Source organism: Blastomyces dermatitidis, assembly GCF_000003525.1.
Source record: "Blastomyces dermatitidis ER-3 genomic scaffold supercont1.10, whole genome shotgun sequence".
NCBI classification, from domain to species: Eukaryota; Fungi; Ascomycota; class Eurotiomycetes; order Onygenales; family Ajellomycetaceae; genus Blastomyces; species Blastomyces dermatitidis.
The window spans coordinates 1-25,150 of NW_025544783.1; the positions used below are offsets into that span (position 1 = coordinate 1).

The window sequence follows — 25,150 nt, forward strand, 5'->3', positions numbered from 1 at the left end:
CCTGGTCAGAGATTGTGTGAGTAGAGAAGAGATGATCATAGGCCTGCAGAGCTGCAGAAGACACTGACAATACTGAGAGCTTTGCAAGAACTGTCAGCTAGAATCTGTAAGGAATTACTTATGAGAAGACTTACAGCAAAGAGAGGAACTGCACTGCTTGAAGTCAGAGACTGATCTGAAGAAGAGATGAAATGAGTCACTGATCTGAAGATCAGATGCAGTGACAGAGCTGGGAAAGATGAAGATGCAGTTGTGAGTGACAGCACTTCTGCTTTATCAGCTGATAAAAAGTGACTAGAGAAGTTACAGAGATACTCACAAGAAGCTTGACAGCAGTCAGACATTATTTATAAAGATATTGAAATCAAAAATTTTTATTCTTGAGAAGTTCTTGAATCAATATATGAATATTATCAGAAACACTCTCTCTCTGTCATCTGAATAAAAACACTTCACAGATGAATAAGAATACTCACAGTTTGTGAGAATAAGAGCTGTTATAGAAAAAGAGAAAAGAAGATGAGATTCTGCAGATAGATCTGAGATATTTATACTACTCTAGAGAGGTTTGCTTACACTATGAGTGATTCTGTGAAACAGTCAGATCACTCTAGTAAACAAGAGTGATTGTGAATTACAGATCTGAATCTTTCTATATAACTATAAAGAATGATTGCAGACTGCAGATATCTTGATTCTACAATTCTACAGAGTTAATAAAAGAATGAAAAATTCCTCACAATTCTACAGTGTTAAAGAACAATGATTCATGAGAATGAGTGAAAGATTAACTCACAAATGTTTCTTTTTGATGAGAGTAATCTTATAGAGAGTGATTCATCTACAAGATGAATCTGTGTGATAGTTATACAAGAACCTTGTAAAAATGATTGAGAGTCAACTGAAACTCTTCTATATAAAAGATGTGAGATGAATCTGTATGATAGTTAGAGAAGAATCTGTAGATTATAAAGAATCTCATAGAATAAGAAACTGAGTGACAGACTCTTTTCTCTTTATAATAACAAGGGATTTTTCCTCACTGAGGTTTTTTATAGATATGAAGGGTTTTTAGTGAGTATCACTGCAGTGCTGAGCTGATTCTATAAAGTCACTTAGTGAAAGACTTCACAGATGAAGCCTTAGAGAGAGAGAGATATGTAAGAAATTCTACTTCTCATAGATTTTTTACCTCTATTTCTATCTCTCACATAATTAATAGGGCTAGCGGCTCTTGACTACACATAACTATATAAACTGGAGTTCATGAATACTATTCATAACTCAGCTTGAATACTATTATACATTTGACTTCTACATTTTATCTTTCTATCATGAATACTTCTAGTAGTTAACAGTACATATCACGCCAAGCTGCAAACACCCGAATAATCGCCTGCAAGCACTTATTCTTACAATTGCTTATACTGAAGATAATATCAATTTTATCTCAGATTTCTGAAATCTAGGCTGTGAATCTGAAGTCTTTGATGCTGAACTATTTGTAATAGTGAAAGCTTTCAAACTCATAGAAATAAAATCTTATAAAAGAGAAAATAGTTTGAAAGAGGTATAAATATTCTCTGATAGTCAAGCTGCTTTAAAAAGACTTAGAAATAGTCAGATTCATAATGATCAAATGAATCTTGAACTGATCTTAAACTCTGTTTTGAAAATTCAAAAGAGAAGAATATCAAAGCTTATAATTCATTTACACTGAGTTCCTGCTCATATGAATATTCATGGCAATGAATTGGCTGATTCAGCTGCAAAAAAGAATGCAGAATTAAGCAGATCTATTCAAAAAGTTGTGTCCTGGTCTATTATAAAGAGAAAAATAAAAGAATCTTGTTTAGACAAGTGAAATGAAAGCTGGCAGAAACAAAAGAAGAGTATACATTATTCAAGATTTGAAACAAAACTCAAGTGGAAATCTTGTTCAATTAAATGTAAAAAGAAAATATTCTCATCTATAATACAGCTGAAACTAGGACATGACTATTTCAAATCTTATATACAAAGATTTGATGATAGATTTGACTCAATAGAATGCTCATTCTGCAATGCAAATGAGAATTCTGAGCATATTGTAATACACTGTGCATTATACAATAGTCTCAGAGTCAGATTGAAAGAGAAGTATGATCTAAATCAATTAAATATGAGATTCTTATTCTCAACTGAGACAGGAATTAAATATTTAATAGACTTTCTATCAGAAACTCAAGCAGCTACAAGAAAATGGCTAAATTCAGAATTATCTGAATATGAAGAGAAGGAAATCAATCAGATATAGTCTGTTAAAACAGCTATATACTATCTTTTAATAATTTGTTTTATTACAGTCTTTCTTTACTTTATCTTTTTCTTTCAATTTCTTTCTGTCTATCTATTTAATGTGTCTATCTTTAAGACTGTGTTCTCTTTTTCTTTGTCATGATATTGTCAAATGGTTTCAAAGTATCAGAAGATGTTAAAACACTGCAATTTATAAACAGTTTTTGTATTCTGAGCTGGAATTTTCTGATTTTGCATATCTGAAATTGATGAATGTATAATAGTTAACTTTACAGATATAGGAAAAACCCTGAGAACTAAAAGTTCTCAGGTAGATGTCATAGTCTCTGACTGCATACATCTATAATTGAAGAATAATAATAATAATAATCTGTAAAAAGAGATAAAAGCATGAATCTCTGAGATGAAAAAACACTTCAGAATGACTGATCTCAAGAAGAGATCAGTCAGTGCTGTCATTGAAAGTGTCATAGAGATCAATCACTGATTGAAGAGAATCTTGCTTCAGTTGAAGCAGATGACTGAGATGCTTTATAAGTTGATAAGTTAATACTTTCAGTATCTCTTATACTCTTCTGCAGCATGCTTCTCTGCAGTGTCACAGTGCTAACTTCTTAGCAGACAAAGATATCAGTGCTGAAGACTTCAACAGTGAAGAATGAGTTTGATGAGAGTGTGATTATTGATAAGTAGGCTCTGATCTCTCTTTTTACTTTTTCAGCAAGCTGCAGCTCTATTAGAATAGCAGCAGCTCACAGATCAATAATATTAATCTTTATTAATTTCAAATATCTCTTTCTTTTCTTATTAACTGCTTCAGGAATTTTACACTTGTGTAGTCTTATTAAACTCCTAAAAAACTCTTTGAGAGAAAATAGAAGAAGAGTGCTATAGAGCTCACAAGACACTGACTCATCACTGCAATGTGGTTCGGAAGAACGTACGACCGTCGGATAATACCGCGGCCGCTTCCGAACTACTAGCGTACGCGTACAAGTGTAAAGGGGCCATAGCAGCCGCTAATTAAATTAGCGTATAATATTACAATATATAAGAAGCCGGTGTACGCCTGTAATTGTACACTGACTTAAGCAATCTTTGAATCACATCTGATAGCATGTCTAAAAACCGGTGAGAAGTGCAGGCTTCTTCAGGGTGTGATAATTTCATCTATGAAGCAATTCATAGTTATCATGTCAGTGTGGTTCTAGAACACCTTAAAAGATAGTGTATGAAGAGTGATGAGTAAAAGAGCATCTGATTGATGCTGCTTCACTTGTTGAGGGAAAACTCCACACCCAGACACATGCCATGTATGAGATGTGAATAAATGAGATGTGAGAAAGGAAATGAGAGCAGTGAATCAGATTCAAAGAAGTTCACTCTCTACTCAAAAGAAGGATAAAAGAGAGAGGTGATCATCACTGAAGTCATACAATGATAACAGAAATCATATAATGATATAGCAATAGAATGATACAGTAATATAGTGATATAATGATAGATATCATACAATCAATCAGAAATCACTAAAATGAATATCTCTTCTAGCTGATACAAATAACACTCTTCTCTGCTATCTGAACTGAAAGATATGCAGAACCTCTCAGAGAGTTTACTTGAAGCAGTAAGAAAAGCAGCTGAGATCACTGAACTGGAATTGAAGCTCTGTACATGTACAAGGATTCTAAATGAGATTGAGGTCTTGCATACACAGTGACAGGCCAAGGCAGAGGCTAAACAACAATTGACATTCACTGCAGATCAAGCATTCACTATGAAGAGCTTCACTGATGCAATCACCATCATTAATAAGAATAGAGAAAACCAGATCTTAGGCCTGCAGCAGAAGATTGAATGTTTACACAGACAGGCAACTACACTGAACCTGAAGATCTCACTATGATTATTCACAACCTCTTCAGAAGCATACATATCATCAGAGACCACTGTGCAGGATGAGAATTCAAGCATGAAATATATCAAGCTGAAAGATCTGCTGGAGCCATCAAGCTTCAATAATAACTGAAAAAATGATGCTGCAATCAGCTGGCTAAGTCAGATGTGATTATATTATCAGATTGAACATGAACTCACAGACAGACAGTCAATGAAATTTCAACAAGTCTTAAGATCTGCTGTGTTTCTATGTAGAAAAGCAAAGTCATTATAAATGACTGATGAAAAGATGAATCTTACAGACCTGAAGTGATATTCATTCTCATGAATATGAAATGAGTTTTTCAAGTGAATCTTGCACAACTTTGAGAAAGTGAATGTGTGAGACAAGTGTTATGAATACTTCACTGAGTGTAGACAAGTGAGTGATCTTACATCATACTTCACACACTTCAACTTACACTATCTTGTATTAAATGAAGAGCTTTTAACATCTTTCTGTTTACAGATCTTCATTCATAATCTTACACTCAAGTTGAGAGTGAAATGAAAATACTTAACCTCACAGTCAGACACAGTGAAAGAAGCATATAACATTCTCATTATACAGGAATAAGCAAGTCAATTGCAACAGAAAATACTGCAATTGAGTATATCTCAGTGAAGAACAGATAATCAGACTTCTACAACACAAGTTACACATCTGAATATAATGAATCTAGATCTAAATATCATCACTAAAGTGCTGAATCCCCTGAAAAAGGAATTCTCTGAGTGAAAATCTTGATATTGTGAGCATCAAGCTTGCTTCAACTGCAGACATCAAAATCATGATGCAAAAGATTGCACTCAGTGTGTGCAGTCAAGAGAAGCAAGAAAGTCAAAAAACTAGCAGAATCAGTGAGCTCAAAGACACTCACTGATATTCTATGAAAAGTCTTTAAAGTGAAAGAGATGTCTGTGTTAGATGACTCTCTGAATTCTGTGAATGCAAAGAAGAAGCAGGCTTCTGAATGAGGTGTAGATAAGAATAATAAAGTGAACACTCATCTTAATACCTTGAGGCTCAAAATGTTAATATATAGAGGACACTTGAATAAGAATTGAGAGATGACTGTAAAAGTGTTAGTGAATATAGAAGCTTCTACACAATATATTGATGATCATATAATCTGAAGATTGAAAGAGGTTCATCAAGTGAAGAATTCTCAATGTATAAGATTATCTGATAACTGATATCTGATATTACTTATAAAAGTAAGAGTTCTCTTGTACTTCAGAGAATAATCTTGCTATATTTGAGTGTGAGAGCTGCAGAATGTGAAATACAATCTTATTCTCAGACTTGATTGATTTCAAAGGTTCAATTCACAGATTCAATGACATACATACTATATGCAGTTGACTGATAGGAAGAAAATGATTCATACAATCCTATCAACTGATATAAGAAGAATATTCCATGTCTCTGATATAGAAGGATTAAATCTGCTTATACATCAATAAGCAAAGAGAACAATTCACAAGACCTTATCTGAAAGCATTCTGTATGTCATACAGAACTCAGAAGTGAAGAAAACTAAGATAAAGAATATACAGAAGAACAAGTATATGAAGAAGCTTCTGAAGAAGTATGAGAAGATCTTCTGAACAGATCTTTCACCAGAATTATTACTAGAATGAGAATTTGTACATGAGATTGACACAGGGAACATAAAACCAGTCAATCAGAATGCATACCCCCTGTCACAAATGCATCTTGAAGAACAGAAGTATCAGATCACAGACCTTCTAGAACATGATCTCATACAACTCTTATCAAGTGTGTGAGGCTTTCCAGTTCTATTCATGAAAAAGACAGGTGAAGAGTGATGAATGTGTATCAATTATCAAGCACTCAATAAGCTTATGATTAAGAATGAATATTCACTGTCACAGATTCAACAATAGTTGAATACAGTCAGAAACACTCAATATCTATCAAAGATCAATCTTCTCTCAGAATACTGGCAGATCTGTGTAGATGAACTGTCAGTTCTGTGAACTGTGTTTAATATACAATAAGAGAAGTTTGAATTCCTGATAATATCATTCAGTCTGATAAATGCATCTGCTATCTTTCAAACAATGATGAATACAATTCTTTATAAACAGAATGAAATCTCATGTCTTATATATCTCAATGATATTCTAGTCTTTTCAAACTTATACAATGAATATCTGAAGTATCTTGATGAAGTGCTTATAACTCTGACAGAGCATAAGCTCTATATCAAATCAATCAAGTGTGTGTTTGAAATGAAAGAGTTAAAGTTCATAGAACATGTAGTGAGTGATGACTGTATACACCTCATTTCAGAGAAATTGAATGTCATAGTAAATTAATCACAGCTGAGAAATGTACACCATGTACAACAGTTTCTTGAGTTGGTCTCATACTACTGCAGATTCATCAAGAATTTCACATAAATATCTGCATCACTCTCAGATCTCTTAAGAGAAACAGATGCAAATCTGTAAAAGAAGAAGTTTCATTCAATCATCTGAAATACTGTGTGTGAAGAGGCTTTTCTCACACTGAGAAAATGTGTAACAACATTCTCAGTACTTATTCAATCAGATTATAATAAACCTTTCTACATTGAGATGAACATATCTGAATAAGCTATCAGAGGTACTCTTCTACAGATGAGCAAGGACAGCAAGCTGCACTCAGTGATGTATGATAGTAGAAAACTATCAGACATCAAGCTTAATTACTCAGTGCATGAAAAGAAATTGCTAGTGATCAAGCACACACTGGTGTTGTGAGATAGATATATTGACAATGAGTATATAATAACAGTGATCACAGATCATAAAAGCCTTATCTATCTATAATCAATAATAAAACCTTTCAAACACTTAGTACATTGAATCTCAGAGTTTCAAGTGTACAATCTTCATATCAAATACTGAAAAGAATCAGACACAGTGATACTGAATACAATCAGTCACAGATCTGATTTCATGAGTGAGAGTTCTACAAATCAGGCACAAGGAACATTTGTGTTAAATACACTGAGAGAATACAAGGAATCAGAATGAGTGAACACTATGATCTCTCACTTGAAGAATGACAAGATGTCAGATGACAAGCATCTTACAAAAGTAGTAGAAGAGATGCTTTCAAACTTCAAGCTGAGGAAATTGAAAAACAACATTATGCTTTATCACAATCTAGAATACACAGAAGCTTCCTATCTAGAATCTTCATTTTGACACAACTTGATGACTCACATGCACAAAGAATTCAGTCACTTAGAAAGCTCTGAACTCATGAGCATACTCAAATCAAGAGTGTACTGGTCAAGCATGGCTGAGAACATTCAGACACACACTCATGAGTGCCCGAATTGTCAGATTGTGAAAGAATCTAAGAAAGAGTTAGAATGTGAAGAAGTATAACATCAGATAAAGTGTATAATACAACTGTTCAAACAATGAGAAGTGAATCTCATAGATATATTACCATGAACATCAAATGAAAATCAATGAATAATCACTGCTATTGATTACACTACTGACTGGTCAGTTGGGAAAGCAGTTTCAGAGACAACAGAGAAGGTGATGATGAAGTTTCTACATAATGAAATCTATGTCAACTATGGAATGCTGTGTGAGATTCTAACTGATAATGATGTGAACCTTATAGAAGAAGCAGTGAGGCATTTCATGAGCCAGTTACAGACAAGACATCATAGAATAATATCATATTATTCACAGACAAACAGGAAGATAGAACACTTGAATGAAATCTTGAACAACATGCTGATAAAATATCTAGTGAGTAAGCCTACAAGACTATAAGATGAATATCTCAGACAGGCGCTATTGACCACACGGATTCAACAGCATGCAGTCTTCAAGCATTCATCATTCTACCTGTTGTATGAATTGCATCCGTGCATCCTGGAGAATGCTTTAAAAAAGATGAGGGAGAGAGCAGTTACAGACACAACAGTAGCAGTTGCAGATACAACAGTCACAGATGCAGAATCAAGATTGAAAGAGATCAGCCACACACATGCAAAAGCTAATAAGTTACTCCTGAACTGAGCAATCCAATTGAAAAGAATACAAGACTCACTTGTTAAGAAATTGAGTCTCAAGATGAGAACATAAGTTCTTGTACACAATGAGAGTTCTGAGAAGTTCCAATCTAGATGATTTGAGCTATATAAGATACTCAAATCACATTCTCTGAAAATGTATGCATTGAAAGAACCAGAGAGACAGATCTTACACAACTTAATCAATGATTCATGACTTGTAAAAGTAAAGATGCAAGACCTGAGCAGATTATAATCATTCACAGCACTATTATCAGTGTTGAAAAAGAAGAGACTTATAATTGAAAAGTCTCACAAAGTAAGAGAAATCATAGACACTTACAAACCAGATAATCTCACTTATTTCAATCTTTTCACAATTATAAGAAAAGAATGAGAAGCAATGAAGAAATCAGATAAATATCACACTTCAATAAGTGATAAGACTGTAGCCAGTCATATGATAATACATCACAGACAGCAGATGCAACACAGTAAAGAGTGATCTCAGAGTAGCAGACTTGCATGTGAGTCAGATCACAGAAGAAAAAGAAATCCAGAGTTGAATTTGACTGTTTACACCAGTTCAATCACAGAGATCACAGAGGATGAACTATCTGAAACACCTGCAGACACATGAAACCAAGCCATCTCAACCTCTGAGAACACTCAGAGATTGAGTGAGATTAGTTTCAATGAGTCATTCACTGTAGTGATCTGAGCAGGTGAAGAGAGACAGTATAATGCATGAGACAGAATCACAAAAGATAGAAGCTGTCAAACCTAGTCATCAAACACTGTATTATATAGAGGTTGTGTAAGAGTAGTGACTAGCAGATAAAGAAAAAGTGTAAGAAAAGAGATAATGAATTGATCATCAACTGTAAGAGTCAGTCACAAAAGACAAATGTTATTATACACATCTCATTCATTTTCATACATCACATATTTAATCTATTTCCAACATCACACCATCTGAAAAACACCAAAAACAAAGGAAATCTCAAAACTCAAGATCTGTGAGAGATTCAAGAGCTGTAAGTCACTCTCATAACAATGCTGTGCATATCTCTGATTCCTCTATCACTCTGTGTACAACATTAATGTCATTTATCACAAGATTGACTGGAATGCTAATATAGGAATGCACACACATACATATAGAGAAATTGAAGAAGAGTGCAGAACCCGCAGGACCAGGAGCCAGAGCAGAGGGAACAGAGGTGAAAGAAACAGAAGGAGAAGAAGACACAGAACCAGACAAACAATGGCAGGAGCCACCCGGGGCTGAACACTTATAACTCAGTGTATGCACAACCTTCTCTGCAGAAGAGGAAGAGAAAGCAACAAGAGAAGCTTGAGAGTGAAAGAGAGTAGTCTCAGCAGCATTATCATCTTCAATCAGAATGGCCTCTGATACCAGAGTAACTAAGAATCATTATTAGCATATAAAAATCACAAAATCAGAGATGGGAACAGTTACTGAACAAACACTCACTGATCTTAGAGTTGTATATACAATTACAACATGCATGAGGCTTCTCAGAAAGAGAGAGAGAGACACAGAAGAATACAGAAAGCAGAACACAGTGTGTGAACAGCTCATTCTCATAATGACATCTCAGATAAGACATACAAGCCTCATACTCATAGGTGTAAAAGAGTACAACATTCACATTCCTGTTTCTGAAAACACAGATATCTTTTGCCTGTATCACAAAGTCAGATAACAGATATCAGAGAATAGACTAATACAGATCTATCATTCTGAAGAAATTCATCAGAGTGAATATCTTGACAATATTGAACTTTACAGTCATGAAAAGTTTCTTGATATCTGTGAATATCATGACTTCATGCACAGTAAAACCCATAACAATTTTCTCTAAGAATAGAAAAATCAGCATCAGATTGAAAAGATGAAAAGAAAAAGACTTACAATCTCAACACTGTTGAGAAGAGAGATGATTCTCTGATATCAATGAATAATTGTCTCATCATGAATATTTAAAATGAATGTAATAATCAGTGTTCACAACTGAGCTTCAGATAGTCATGTTATACATAGTCTTTATACAATAAATTGTTCTGAGAGTTGACAAGAAGAGTGAGAGTGTACACACTGAGAGACATGATTCATTAAGCCTATACAATATCTTCTTGAAACAGGGAGAGCTAGTAATGAAAGCAGAGACAGCAAAACCAGGGGTCACAGAAACAGAAGTAGCAGAAGTGAGAGAATCAGACACAGGGACAAGTGTAGAAGATTGAGGAGCAGCAGAGAAAGAGACAGAGAGAGAAGCAGCAGAGAAAGAAGTGACAGAAGAGGCAAGAGAGGACATGAAAGACTCAGTCACACATGACACAGACAATTTCTTCATTATCACATTCTTCAAGTTCTTGATTAAGAATGCAACATTGAGCTCACTATCATTAGTGAATATGAATCTGTCAACATATGAAGATTCTATATGAATAAAAACAAACATATCAGCATCTGCATTCACACAAAATCATGTCAGAAAACACAATCAGAAACTCACTGAGAAGGAAACAGTCAGAGACATATAAGAAGATGAAGAAGATGTATCATCATTCATGATAATACATCATTCTGATAATCATTAGAAGATAAACAAGTCCTGATCATGTTTCACAATGTATTACACTTACTGCTAATGAACTGCCTGGTATGAGCACTATGATAATACTTGTTATGAGAACAGGGAGCCATTGCCAGAAACACATACAATGTGATAGAGAGACAGATGAAAGGAGTTGAATAGAAGAAGAGATAGGAATCTTGAATAAGATAGTGACATTCAATGATAATGAAATGAAGAAGATGATTGAAGAATGAGAAAAGTTAGTGAATGAGTGATGTAATATAGTGAAAGTTTCTTTGTGAGAGTGTATGCAGAACACTAGCCGAATCAGGAATAGGTCACACAATTGTGAAATGCTAGTGGCAAGCTAATCCGCATGAAGCTAGGGTGTACAACATGGTCATGTGGGTGTGACCGAATCTGATGGGGGAGGATGTGGTTCAGAAGAACGTACGACCATCGGATAATACCGCGGCCGCTTCCGAACTACTAGTGTATGTGTACAAGTGTAAAGGGGCCATAGCGGCCGCTAATTAAATTAGTGTACAATATTACAATATATAAGAAGCCGGCATACGCCTGTAATTGTACGCTGGCTTAAGCAACCTTTGAATCACAGCAAGATCATCTCTAAAAAACTCTTTAAGAAAAATAAGAAGTCTTAAGTAATATTTCTTATTCAATATCTCTGATATATAATGAGATGATCTCTACTAGCTATCTCATAGATTGCAATCTCTTTCTCAGTATTTTTCAAATACTTAAGTGATTCTCATGAATTCTCTGATGATGAATAATCTTCTTATTTAATGAGATATTGAAGCTTGCTGTAATATATTCACTTGTTCAATATTTTCTTCACAAGATATTCAGTATCACTCTCAATCTCAATATCATTCAGTCAAGACAGCTCCGCTCTGAGACATTGCTTAAAGAGCTTCAAATAGAAAATATGAAAAACAGAATAAATTGATTTCAATTCTGTGAGTAATTTCAACTCACATATCTGCTTATTCATCACTCTTGTTACTGAGAAAGATTCTAGTCACTGCTTACTGAGCTTCTTACACAGTTTCATTGTCTTGATATTCTTTGCTGAAAGTAGCACTTGATTCTCTATCAAGAACTTCATTGAAAGATGTTTTCAATTATAGTATTTTATCTATCACTTCTGAACATAATGAATGCTTTTCACTGTCTTATCATGAATTTTATTCAAAAGTTTCAATCTCACTTTTACTTCTAGTACTGAGAAATACTTCATTCTCTGTATCTATCTGACATTCTGACTGTCTATTCTTCTCTTTAAAACATCATTCATGATGTCACTGAGTAATGAAGAATTATATTTGTAATAAGTATAGAAGAGAGATATCTTTAAGATTGCATTCTTTGCATTATTATATATGAATTCAGCAGTCAGAAGATGTTTACACTAATCATTCTAATAATATGAACAGAACACTCAAAGATGCTATTCTAGTGTCTGATTCTAATGTTCAGTCTGATCATCAGTCTGCGAATGAAATGCGATACTGAGAAGATATCTTATTATAAGATGATAGTAAAAAGCCAATCAGTATTTGCTGATGAAGAGAGATTCTCAATCTGTTATCAATAATTTCAGAGCATCATGATTACAAATAATGATATCTAAAAACAGATCAGTCAATTCAGAGGCTTTAATCTTTTTATAAATAGAGATATATCTGGCTATCTTCATGAAGCAGTCAATAATAATCAAAATTGAGTTATATTCTTTAACTCTTATCAACTTCAGCAGGTCAACTATGAAATTCATTGATAGATTCTGTCATAAGTTCTTTGAAACAGATAGTGATGTCAACTCATTATATTACTTATATTGTAGAATCTTTATTCTTTGATAGATATTATAAGTCTTAATATACTCTTTGACATCTGTTCAGAGCTTGTCTCAAGTGTATTTATATTTTAGAAGCTTCTCAGTCTTCTCTAATCTGAAGTGCTCTGTATGAAGATCATTATGATGAATTCTTAATAACTTCTGATGCACTGCTCTACTACAAAGAATGAAGACTGAATCATTCAACAGTAGAAGTTCATATTCTTCTAATTATCAATGACTTGATTTCTTAACAGTACTGTCTCACTCAAAGTCTGTCTCTTTCAAGTTCAAACTGAATTCTTTCTTCTTCAACTTCTGAATTCAAGCTGCAGTAGAGATGTTCCTCTTCTGTAACTTATCAATGAATTTCAAAAGTAGTCAGATTGAAAGATTGTAGACTGTTTCATTCTTTACTAATTCAATAATTGTAAGATATAACATAAGAAGTTTATAATCTTCAGTATCAGTTCTCTGTGAAGATCTGAGTTTTCTTTCATCTTCTATACTGAGTCATGCAGCTGTCTCTTCAGCACTGTTTTCAAGCTTCAGAGAATTTCAACTCTCTGCAGTCAGCTTCTTCTGCAGTGATAGCAGAGATTCTTTTGTAGAATTCTTCTCCACATTAATGATATTATAATCAGGCTGTCTAGACAGTATATCAGCAGAATTAAGCCAATCTGAATAATATTGAATATAGAAATTATACTCTGAAAGCAGCTTCACTCATCTGACTTGATGTTCTGTCAAGCTCTTTATTGTCAAGAAGTAATGCAGATTTGCATAATCAGTGAGAACTTACACTGAGTACTTACTACTCTGAAGATAATATCATCAGATCTTAAAGAATTTAATAATTACTAACATCTTCTGATTATAAGTATCATATCTTCTCTGTGTGAGTGATAACTTCTTGAAGAAGAAGATCACTGATCTTTATTCACAGTGTCTTATAGACTTTGTGAAAAAGTCTTCTCTCACAGATAATTCATTGCTTGTTTTCTCAGAAGTGATTATTTTCTGATTCTTTCAATATTGAAAGGTCTTCAGTGTCAACTGTGAAAAGATTTCATAGATCTCATTTCTGAATATATCAGTCTCACACTGACTGAGTAAGTCAGAATTAAAGTGATTCAGCATCATGATATCTGTGAAAGCTTGTTTCAATTCTGCAAACATCTGCACAGTGTCTTGAGTGAGAATAAACAGTCTTATTTTTCTGTCTTTCACACTTCTCTTTAACAGATCTGTAAGAGGGGCAGTAATCTGTGAATATGCATAGATGAATTATCTGTAGAAATTCATAAATTCTAGAAACACCTGTATCTCACAGTACATTCATGACACTGGCCAGTTCTCAATGATGAAGACTCAGCTTCTGTTCATTGAAATGCCATTCATCTTAATAATATAATCTAAGAAATCAATCTTCTGTAGACTGACCGTGTGACCGTGTCTGGGACCAGGACCAGAATTTTTGATAGTTCCATTGCCAATTCGACAGATCCCATTACACGGTTCTAACATTAGATAGTAGTCCCATACTGTCTCAGTGGGACTTACTGTCTACTCTTGTCACATTTTCCAAATGGGACCATGATTTCCACTTCTCAATTTAAATTATTTTTATTGCTTTAAATGACTTTAAATCTCATTTGAGCGTTACCAAAAAGCGTTACTTTTTAAAAAATTAAAAATAGTCTAAAAAAAACCTTAAAATGTCTAAAAATAGTAACTTTATGCCAAGAATGGGACTAAATGGGACCAAATGAGACCACTTTCTCATTTTTTTCAAGTCATGGTTTCATTTTGAGATCTGATATATAGTCACTTTGCATGTTTATTTAATGATTAGTCCCAGCGGGATTCACGCCAAGAAATGTATGGGACCAGACCAAATGGGACCAAACGTGAAATTCATGGTCCCGGCGGCCAGTCTAATCTCCTGCATGTAGAACAAGCATTTTTCAGTATTTATATAGAGTTAATGCTGTCTCAAGTGACTCAACACTTCTTGAACATGAATATTGTATTCTTTCTCTGTTTTTGAGAAGATTAGAATGTTGTTCAAGTATACTATACAGAAGATATTAACAAGGCCTCACAGTATCTCATTTATATAGATCTGAAAGATGACTGAAGTATTACAAAGATCAAAAGATAAAACAAGATATTCAAAATTACTGTACTTAGTATGAAAAGCTATTTTCTAAATATTGTCTTTATTAACTCTGATTCTATGATAGATATTCTATATATCAATCTTTGAGAACATCTTTGCTTCAGATAATTGATTGATCATCTCATTAATTAACAGTAATGAATAGTGATTCTTAATCATCATCTTATTAAGATCTCTGTAGTCTATGCATAGACATAGTCTATCATTCTTCTTGAGTACAAAGAGTATAGACATCTCTGTCAGACTCTTTGATGAATATATTCAGTTCTTTGATTATGCTTCTTTAAGATATTTGCACAGAACATTCAATTCCTTTACAGACAAGTTATAAAGAGACTTATACAGCATCATTGCACTATCTTCAAGATGAATCTTATGTTGCATCTTGATGTCAGAAAACTTCACTACTTTTCTTTTTGAAAAGACATTCTTAAAATCTGTAAAGAGATATTATATATATTCACCTTCAATGATGAATACTGCTGCTAATCTTGCAGTGAGAGTGATGACTTCTTCATCTATCTTCAAGTCTCAATCACCTGCTACATAGTATATTGACTTAATCTTTTTCTCAAGATTCTTTCAATGAAACTCTTCAGATTCCTCTATCACTGTCTCTTCATTAGTGAGATAGTATCATCACATCTGAGTGACTCAGTCAATGAGAGAATTGTTTTCTCTCAATCATAGAAGACTTAGAATGACATTCTCATCTACAATATTAACTGTGTGAAGAAGTAAACTGCTCTTCTTGAAGATTTCTTCAGAGTCTGTAATCACATACTTCACTTGAATTATGTCAAAACAGTGGCATTTTATTTCATTAGTAAATTTTACATGATCTGATGAATCTATCTTCTTTCAACTCTTTATCAAAGAAAAGGAATAGAATATGAAGTTGATATCTATCTCAGAGTCAAGTAAACATCTCACTGATATCTTCTTATTTGAGATATGCATTGTAATTATAACATGAACTTGAAGATGTGAGAATTATCAATTCTTCTCTTTCTCTTCTTTATCTTCTGTGAATACATTTGTCAGAAGAGGAGTTAACTTTGAGAAGATGTCTTCTCAGTTCCTTCTCTTCTTCAGCTTCTTACAATCACTGATATAGTGATCATCAGCTCTGCAGTTAAAACAGAGATCTTTATCAAATCTTTTTTAATATTTCTTCACAGTGAGTGAAGAATCAGAACACTTGAAATTCTTCTTTACTTTCTCTACACTGAAGCTGTCACAGCATTATTTAGATCTCATCATTGATTACTTAGAAGAGGTCTTGTTAATCTTTTTCTCAGAGAATTGATTATTCAAATAAATTTGAGAAGTCAGGTTGACAAGCTCAGTGCAATTGATTGATAAACTCTGATATTATAATATCATTGTTCACATCTTATAAGTCAGCTTCATGAGATAAAGCTATATTTTTAATTAATTCAAATCATCAGTCAATTTCTCTCAATATTGTTCAAATCTTATATTGAAATCAGAAGAATTCTCATTATCTTGTTAATGTAATGAGTTAAACTGCTGTGTCACTGTGAAGCTGCAATTGCAGTGATCTTCAATTTAATTCAGTAGAAAGTTCTTGAATTCTTTTCAAGTCATAACAGTATTAATACACTCAAGCTTCCTCTTCTTAATGACTTAAGTAGTCACAGAGATGTCTTTAAGAAGGTTAGCAGTGTATATTACTTATACCTCATGAGTATTATACTGGCTCAGATTAAGGTGGAATTTCCATTTAAGAGTATAAATAAAGCTGTGAAATTCAGACAAGATGTTTCTCTTATATCTCAGAGAATCTTCAATCTTAATCTCTCTATCTCCATGATAGATATAGGTGTGTAGAGGCCATGACAGTGACAGAGCAGTTAAAGAGCTCATGTTAAAATGTGCAGTGAGTTCAGAAATCTCAGATTTCTGTCAGAATAGAGATGTATACACTCTAGAAAATGATATAGTATTTCTTTCAGAGAGTGAGGTCAGATCAGTCTCAGTGCAGGTGTATAAAGTCATATCAGTCTGTTAGAGCTTGACTGATTCAAATGTATAATCAGGTCAAGTGATTTGAATTGTAATATAGTGAAATCAAAGCAGTGACTAGTCAGCAGTGTCATATAGAGATAGTTATTTGAGAAGCTGTATAAGTGAGCTTGACTATCTTACTTGAATAGCAAGCTCATAGACTACAGAGTTATTGTGAAGATATCACAGATATGATACTTAGTATACTAAGAAGATTGTATAAGACACACAGTAACTCTTATATATATTTCAGTAGAAGAAAAAATGAATCACTGACTTCTTTAATGAGAAGTCAGTATCTAGCTATTCTATATAGATAATAAGCAGATATTCTCCTCTCATTCCATGAGTGAGAATAGCTGGAGTGATACCTCAGTGACATCTCATTGCCAAGAAAGAGTAATCTGCTGACCTCATATAGAAGCGGGGTTCTCATATCCATCAATCGGATCTTCCTATGATATATCCGAATGATGTCATAGAGTGGTTGGAAACCAGTTCAGACAGAATGAAATCATCCGCATGAAAGTGATGAGCCGTGTGGAACCGCAACGGGGCCTTGACGCGGCCGGGAGCGTGACACTTGGCGTGAATCCCGCTGGGACTGACTATTAAAAAAACATGTAAAGTGACTATATATCAGATCTCAAAATGAAACCATGACTTGAAAAAAATGAGAAAGTGATTTCATTTAATCTCATTTAGTCTCATTCTTGATATAAAGTTACTATTTTTAGACATTTTAAGGTTTTTTTTAGACTATTTTTAATTTTTTAAAAAGTAATGCTTTTTGATAACACTTAAATGAGATTTAAAATTATTTAAAGCAATAAAAATAATTTAAATTGAGAAGTGAAAATTATAATCTTATTTGAAAAATGTGACAAGAGTAGACTGACTGCTGAGATTATGAATTTCATGTTTAATTTCATTTAATCTGATTTCATACATTTCTTGATGTGAATCTCACTGAGACTAATCATTAAATAAACATGCAAAGTGACTATATATCAGATCTTAAAATGAAATCATGACTTGAAAAAAATGAGAAAGTGATTTCATTTGATTTCATTTAATCTCATTCTTGACATAAAGTTACTATTTTTAGACATTTTAAAGTTTTTTTTAGACTATTTTTAATTTTTTAAAAAGTAATGCTTTTTGATAACACTTAAATGAGATTTAAAGTCATTTAAAGTAATAAAAATAATTTAAATTGAGAAGTGGAAATCATGGTCTCATTTGGAAAATGTGATAAGAGTAGACAGTAAGTTTCACTGAAACAGTATGAGACTACTATCTAATGTTAGAACTGTGTAATGAGATCTGTTGAATTAACAATGAAACTATCAAAAATTCTGGTCCTGGTCTCAGACACGGTCACACGGTCAGTCTAGACAAGAGTAGACAGTAAGTTTCACTGAAACAGTATGAAACTACTATCTAATGTTAAAACCATGTAATGAGATCAGTTGAATTGATAATGAGACTATTAAAAAATCTAGTTCTGGTCTCAGACACAGTCACACGGTCAGTCTAGTAGATACTGATAATAATTAAGCTCTTTTACTTCAGTAGTCTACAGTTTATATAGACTTAGTAAAAGATTATATTAACTCCTATCTTCAAAGAATTTACAGAGAGTACTAACTATATAAGTAAGACTTAGTATTAATATTTTAGAATATTGAAAATAGACAGAGTTTTCACAGAGATTACTCTTTAAATATCTTTATAATTACAGATCAGAGATCTTTCAAAATTAAGAAAATTAATAGATAGAGTTAAATTTCTTCATATTACAATTTATATAATAATTTTATAGCAGTATCTATTTTAGTAATATTACTGTAGCAATTACTTCTTCTACATATGATCTTATATATAGACTGACTGACAGAATTATAAATTTCATATTTAATCTCATTTAGTCTGATCTTATATATTTCTTAATATGAGTCTCATTAGAACTGAGTATTAAAAAATTCTGAAAATAAACTATTTTTTTCAGAAATAATGTGAAAAATAACTAGATTTAATTCAAGAATAGTGAAATGAGAGTAATTTCTCAGAATAAATAATAAAAAATAATTATACTTTAAAAATTAAAATAAAATTAAGATTGAAAATTAAATTCTAATGAAGATAATATAATGTAGTAGTTAATTATATTATTAAGATCTATCTATTATACGGTCTTTTATATATATAGATATTTACTAAGTAATCAGTAAATATCTTACTCATACAGAAGTAGTCAGTCTGTAGAGAGAAAATCTGACACTCTTCTTAATTACTACTCTACTAAGTAGACATTTACAACTCAGCAGAGCAGTTTTATAAGTAGAGAAAGAATATTATATATAAAAATGATAGTGTCTTCTATCAAAGATTTTGCAGAGAACTAACAAGAGTTAAAAAATAAGAATAAAGAAAATAGTAAAATGAATAAATAAATGAACTACTGTAAAGATAGTAAGCTAATAAAACTCTGTATTTATTAGAATGTCTTCAGAGCTTTTCTGACTGTAAATGTTCAGATTTCTATATTAATCAGAGCATCTTTATAAACTTCAGCTGTTAAAGCTTTTATTAGAGTATTCACAGTTATACTTATAATATCTATTTATATGATTTTAATAATACCTGCAGCTGCAGTGTCATGAATGTAATAAATTTAATATTAATATAATATATATTGTGAGTGATCTTTTCACTGTTTACTACAGTAATTACTCTGTTATTATTATTAATATATTGAGAAACTGTAAAATCAGAGAATAGAAATTCAAGCTTCACAAGCAGTTCATATAGTCAGATTACAGTTTTGAGATTCTCAGAGATAGATATATACTCTGCTTCTGTAATACTCAGTATCATGATTGTTTACTTAATAAATTTTCATATAATTAATCTATCAGTGAGATGAATAAGAAGATCTGATATAGATTTACAGTTACTAATATTACCTACTTAATCAGAATTTATAAAGACTTCAAAGTTGATCTCTTTCACTTCAGTGATATAATAAATATAGTGATCAGTTATGCTGTAGATATAGTAAAAGAGCTGTTTAACTGCAGCTCAGCATGCTTATATAGACTTGCTTAATCAATAGACAAGCTTGACAGTTGTAAAAGATATATTGAGATGAGTGTATATAATAAGATATTAAAGTAATTCAATGACATACTGATATTTAAACTTATTAAAAGATTCAGAATTGAAGAGTAGATTAAAGATAAGTTTTATAGAGATTCTTACAGCTCAGAAATTAGCTATTCTGAATTTCTTCAATATTAATTTAATATAGATGACTTATAATAGCTTAATATTACTGTCATTCTTCTCAATCTTATTATTATTATTATTATTCTTCAATTATAGATGTATGCAGTCAGAGACTATGACATCTACCTGAGAACTTTAGTTCTCAGGGTTTTTTCTATGTCTGTAAAGTTAACTATTATACATTCATCAATTTCAGATATGCAAAATCAGAAAATTCCAGCTCAGAATACAAAAACTGTTTACAAATTGCAGTGTTTTAACATCTTTTGATACTTTGAAACCATTTGACAATATCATGATAAAAGAAAAGAGAAAAGGAACACAGTCTCAAAGATAGACACATTAAATAGATAGATAGAAAGAAATTGAAAGAAAAAGATAAGAAAAAGATAAAGTAAAGAGAGACTATAACAAAATAAATTATTAAAAGAGAGTGTATAGCTGTTTTAACAGACTATATCTAATTAATTTCCTCCTCTTCATATTCAGATAATTCTGAATTTAGTCATTTTCTTGTAGCTGCTTAAGTTTCTGATAGAAAGTCTATTAAATATTTAATTCCTGTCTCAGTTGAGAATAAGAATCTCATATTTAATTGATTTAGATTATACTTCTCTTTCAATCTGGCTCTGAGACTATTGTATAATGCACAGTGCATTACAATATGCTCAGAATTCTCATTTGTATTGCAGAATGAGCATTCTATTGAGTCAAATCTATTATCAAATCTTTGTATATAAGATTTGAAATAGTCATGTCCTAGTTTCAGCTGTATTATAGATGAAAATATTTTCTTTTTACATTTAATTGAACAAGATTTTCACTTAGGTTTTGTTTCAAATCTTGAATAATGTATACTCTTCTTTTGTTTCTGCCAGCTTTCATTCTACTTGTCTAAACAAGATTCTTTTATTTTTCTCTTTATAAAAGACCAGAACATAATTTTTTGAATAGATCTGCTTAATTCTGCACTCTTTTTTGCAGCTGAATCAGCCAATTCATTGTCATGAATATTCATATGAGCAGGAACTCAGTACAGATAAATTATCAGCTTTGATATTCTTCTCTTTTGAATTTTCAAAACAGAGTTTAAGATCAGTTCAAGATTCATTTGATCATTATGAATCTGACTATTTCTAAATCTTTTTAAAGCAGCTTGACTATCAGAGAATATTCATGTCTCTTTCAAATAATTTCCTCTTTTATAAGATTTTATTTCAATGAGTTTGAAAGCTTTCACTATTGCAAATAGTTCAGCATCAAAGACTTCACATTCAGAGCCTAGATTTCAGAAATCTGAGATAAAATTAATATTATCTTCAGTATAAGCAATGTCTGTGTCTAATCTATTCAAGTTCTCATTTTTTGAGTCATCTGAATAAATCAGAATAGAGTCTTTTATATTGATTATAGAAATTCTCTTCAAATGCTGTTCATATTCTTTCTCTTTTGATAGTTCACTTATTTGTAAGTCTATAAGAGATTCAAGCTTTTCTCTTCAGAGAGATAACTTCTCATGATCAACTTTTTCAACATTTAAAGAAGAAAATTGATTTTTAATCAGAGAGCATAGTCTGTACAGTTGAGAAGACATTTTCTTTGAAGAATTATTTTCATTTCAATCAAGAAATCTATTCCAATTCAGTTCATTTTCAGAGTTAATTGATAAAAAAGAAGAAGAGACTCTTTCTCTGATTATATGATTTGAGCTCATCTTTACAACTCTCAGAGCATAGTTCATACAGGCCTTTTCAAATCTAATAGCAGGAGAAGGAATTGAAGCTTCAATTTTCATTGCTTTAATAGAAGATGATTTAAATGCTCTCAGAATTCTTCTCAAGGCTCTGTTTTACAGACTTTGAAAGAGTTCAGTGAAATTCCCTTGATTATTTCATCAAACTTAAACTTCATAATCAGCTACTGATGTAATACAGGCTATATATAACTGTCTCATAGTCTGAAAGAATAGACTCCTCTCTGTATTTGATAGTCTGATTATGTTGTTTAATAGTCTTTCTGCCTTGACAGTTCTTTGTTAAATGTGATATTTAAAATTCAACTTGAAGTTTAATCATACTTCTAATTATTTGACATTTACACTGGATTTAATCTCTCTCTTTAAAAGAGTTAGAGATAGTTCTTTCTCATTGAATCTAGAAAAGAAATGAATTAACTCACTTTTATTCATATCAAATTGAATTTGATTGATATCTGCTCTAACAAAGATTTTCTTTACAGCTTCTTCAATTACTTTCAAATTCTCTTTGATAGTTTTTAAGCTGTAGACTAGACCAATATCATTCATATAACTCAGAGATCACACTATTCTCATATTTCTATTTTTGAATAGATATGCAGTGTATATTGTAAATAAAATGAGTGAGATTGAAGATTTCTGTGATACTTCTATTTTTATCTCAGTCTTGTCTTATTTCATTCCATCAAAGAAGAGTTGTATAATTCTTTTAGATATAAAACAGTTAACTCATTTTATTAGAGAAAGTGGCAGTTTTAATATCTTCAATGTCTGAATTAACTTTGACTTTGAAACATGATCAAATGCTTCTTTTATATCAATAAAAACTGCAGTTGAGACCAGATTCTCATGCTTTGCTATTTGAATATCATGAACAACTGAGAGAACAGTGTCAATTGCAGAACACTGTTTTCTATCTCTCATTTATTCACTGAATAAAAGAGAATCATCTATAGAGCTTATAAAAGATAGTTGAGTAGCTATTATCTTTTCTAAAACCTTTTCTAAACAGTTCAATAGAGATATTACTCTATATAACTTAGAAATTGAAGTTTTTCTATTAAATTTTATAAGAATCACTTCAGTGACTTCTCTCCAGCATTCAGAATGATATTCATTTTTCAAGAGATTGAAAAAGAGCTCAAAATATTCATTCTTTAAGTAGGAATATGCATTTTGAATAATTAAGTGATTAATTGAATCAGAATCTGTAGCAGTTTTAACAGAACTTGAGAAGATAGCTGACTCTAATTCATCTTGTGTAAGATCAGGCCATTCCCAGTCATTTTCATCAATATAGTTGAGAAGTGATATATTCTCTTCCTCTGAATCTGAATCTGAATCTGGTGAGTTCTGAAAGAGAATTCTCATGAAAGCTTGACATTTTTTCTCAAAAGAGTTTGCTGTATATGACTATGAGCGCTAGCCACCCGCAGGATGCACCTTAAGCTAATTACATTTAATCCCCTATAATTAACTGACCACCGCGTCCGTCCTCTCGGGCCAGCCACTAATTTCCAGGGGTGTTAGTTAGTGGCTGCCACTGCTCACTTGGTACACACCAAGCTTCCGGTTGCTGATCTCGGCCTCATTAGATGCCCATAGGCCTACCAATCAGCCGTCGTGGCCTCGCCCTGTGTTAGGGACTAACCATAGACTTGATGACTGCAGTCCTCCCTGCCAGTATTAGGACTTGGCAGGGAGCTTGCAGGCTCTAGCCTATCAGGGTGCCCTGCCTAGGGCCTAGATGCGCGTCTAGGCCTGCTAGTCAGGTGGTTTTCAAAATCATTCCCTGTATTTGGGGGGGAGCTAGGCTCTGATGACAGCCCTAGTTAGGGACTCACTTAAGTAGTGTATAATCACTACATTAGGCTTGACTCTATATTGTTAGAACCTTGACGGGTGCACAGTAGAATAGTGGGACATTGACATCTCATACCAACTCTGATGAGTGTTCACAGGATCTCACTTAACTAGTGGCTTGACTTGTAGTAGGGAGTTCTACCCTGCATCAAGCCTTACTAATTAGGCTCAGCCTCTATTACATGGGGGCTTTCATGGGTAAGAAGTGGCAGGTGCCAGCGGTGGGATTCGAACCCACGCATCTCTAATGTGTGCGGCCTTGGTTACCAGTCTTACCAACTGGGCCACGCTGACTCTTCTCAATCTTTATACTTAAGTAATAATTTACAGATTCTAGATCTTTTACTGTGAATTAATTAATAATTTAATGAAATATCTGTTCAATAGTATTCACATTGAGATCTATTAACTTAACATTGTTTATATAGAGAGTGAGAAATATCTAAGAATCTCTTTTAAATCAGAGACTCTTATTATAATAAGAGAATTTGAAGCTGATATTCTTAAGATGACTTGTAAGTAGATTGAATCACAAGTAGAGAGTCTGTTTAAGACTGTAAAGAGACTGCAGAAGCAGGCATATATAACTAGTATTATTATCAAATTCAGTTAATTGCTTTATATAGAGCTGCTTATTAGATGACAGATCTGTATTCAGAAATACTGTGATGAAATCAACTTAATAAACATTTCAACTTTTCACTACTGCTACTGCAAGTATAGCACAGATAACAGAGACAGAGATAATAGAGATATAGATATTATTGAAATTAACACTCTTTTATTAATGAAAACTCTGAATAATTCGTCTTATCTTGTAGAATACTATACTGCTGTTTATATTAATTTTAACATGATAAACTTAATAACTGTCAAGAATTCAGATTTTAACAGTTAACTTATTTATAATCTTAAAAATTTTATACTTAGCTGCAGAGTTAAGCTCTTTCTTTATAACAGCTATTTAAATATCTTCTTATAAAGATGTAATTATTTTCTTATATATTTGTGAAACTTTAATTCCTGCAACAGTCTCAGAGTCTTAGTATGTAATACAGATCTTGAATATATAATAGAGCTAAAATTTAATAATACTGAATATCTTCAGTGTAATGAGATTAAAAGTTGTAATATTTTTTCAAGATCTTTCACATCTTTTTAAAGTTAGAGATAACTTCTTACTAACTTTCTTTCAGAGATATCTGACTTTGCAGCCTGTGACTGTAGTGATGAATAAAAGAGAGATATTCTTAACTAATATCTATACAG

General features: G+C 32.3%; 2 protein-coding genes and 1 pseudogene across 3 annotated transcripts; all 3 read right to left on the reverse strand.

Moving 5' to 3' along the window:
- Positions 1-9,924: 9,924 nt before the first annotated feature.
- BDCG_17668 (uncharacterized protein) lies at positions 9,925-10,755 on the reverse strand (the record flags this gene model as incomplete). Its single annotated transcript, XM_045426759.1, has 3 exons — positions 9,925-9,997; positions 10,228-10,260; positions 10,412-10,755. Coding segments are annotated over 3 exons (449 nt in total), but the record flags the coding sequence as incomplete, so codon positions are not given.
- Positions 10,756-10,961: 206 nt separating this feature from the next.
- BDCG_17669 (uncharacterized protein) lies at positions 10,962-11,250 on the reverse strand (the record flags this gene model as incomplete). Its single annotated transcript, XM_045426760.1, has 1 exon — positions 10,962-11,250. A coding segment is annotated over one exon (289 nt), but the record flags the coding sequence as incomplete, so codon positions are not given.
- A 12,844-nt stretch (positions 11,251-24,094) lies between these two features.
- BDCG_17670 lies at positions 24,095-24,175 on the reverse strand (annotated as a pseudogene). Its single transcript has one exon. The product of its transcript is annotated as a tRNA-OTHER (tRNA).
- Between the last annotated feature and the right edge of the window lie 975 nt (positions 24,176-25,150).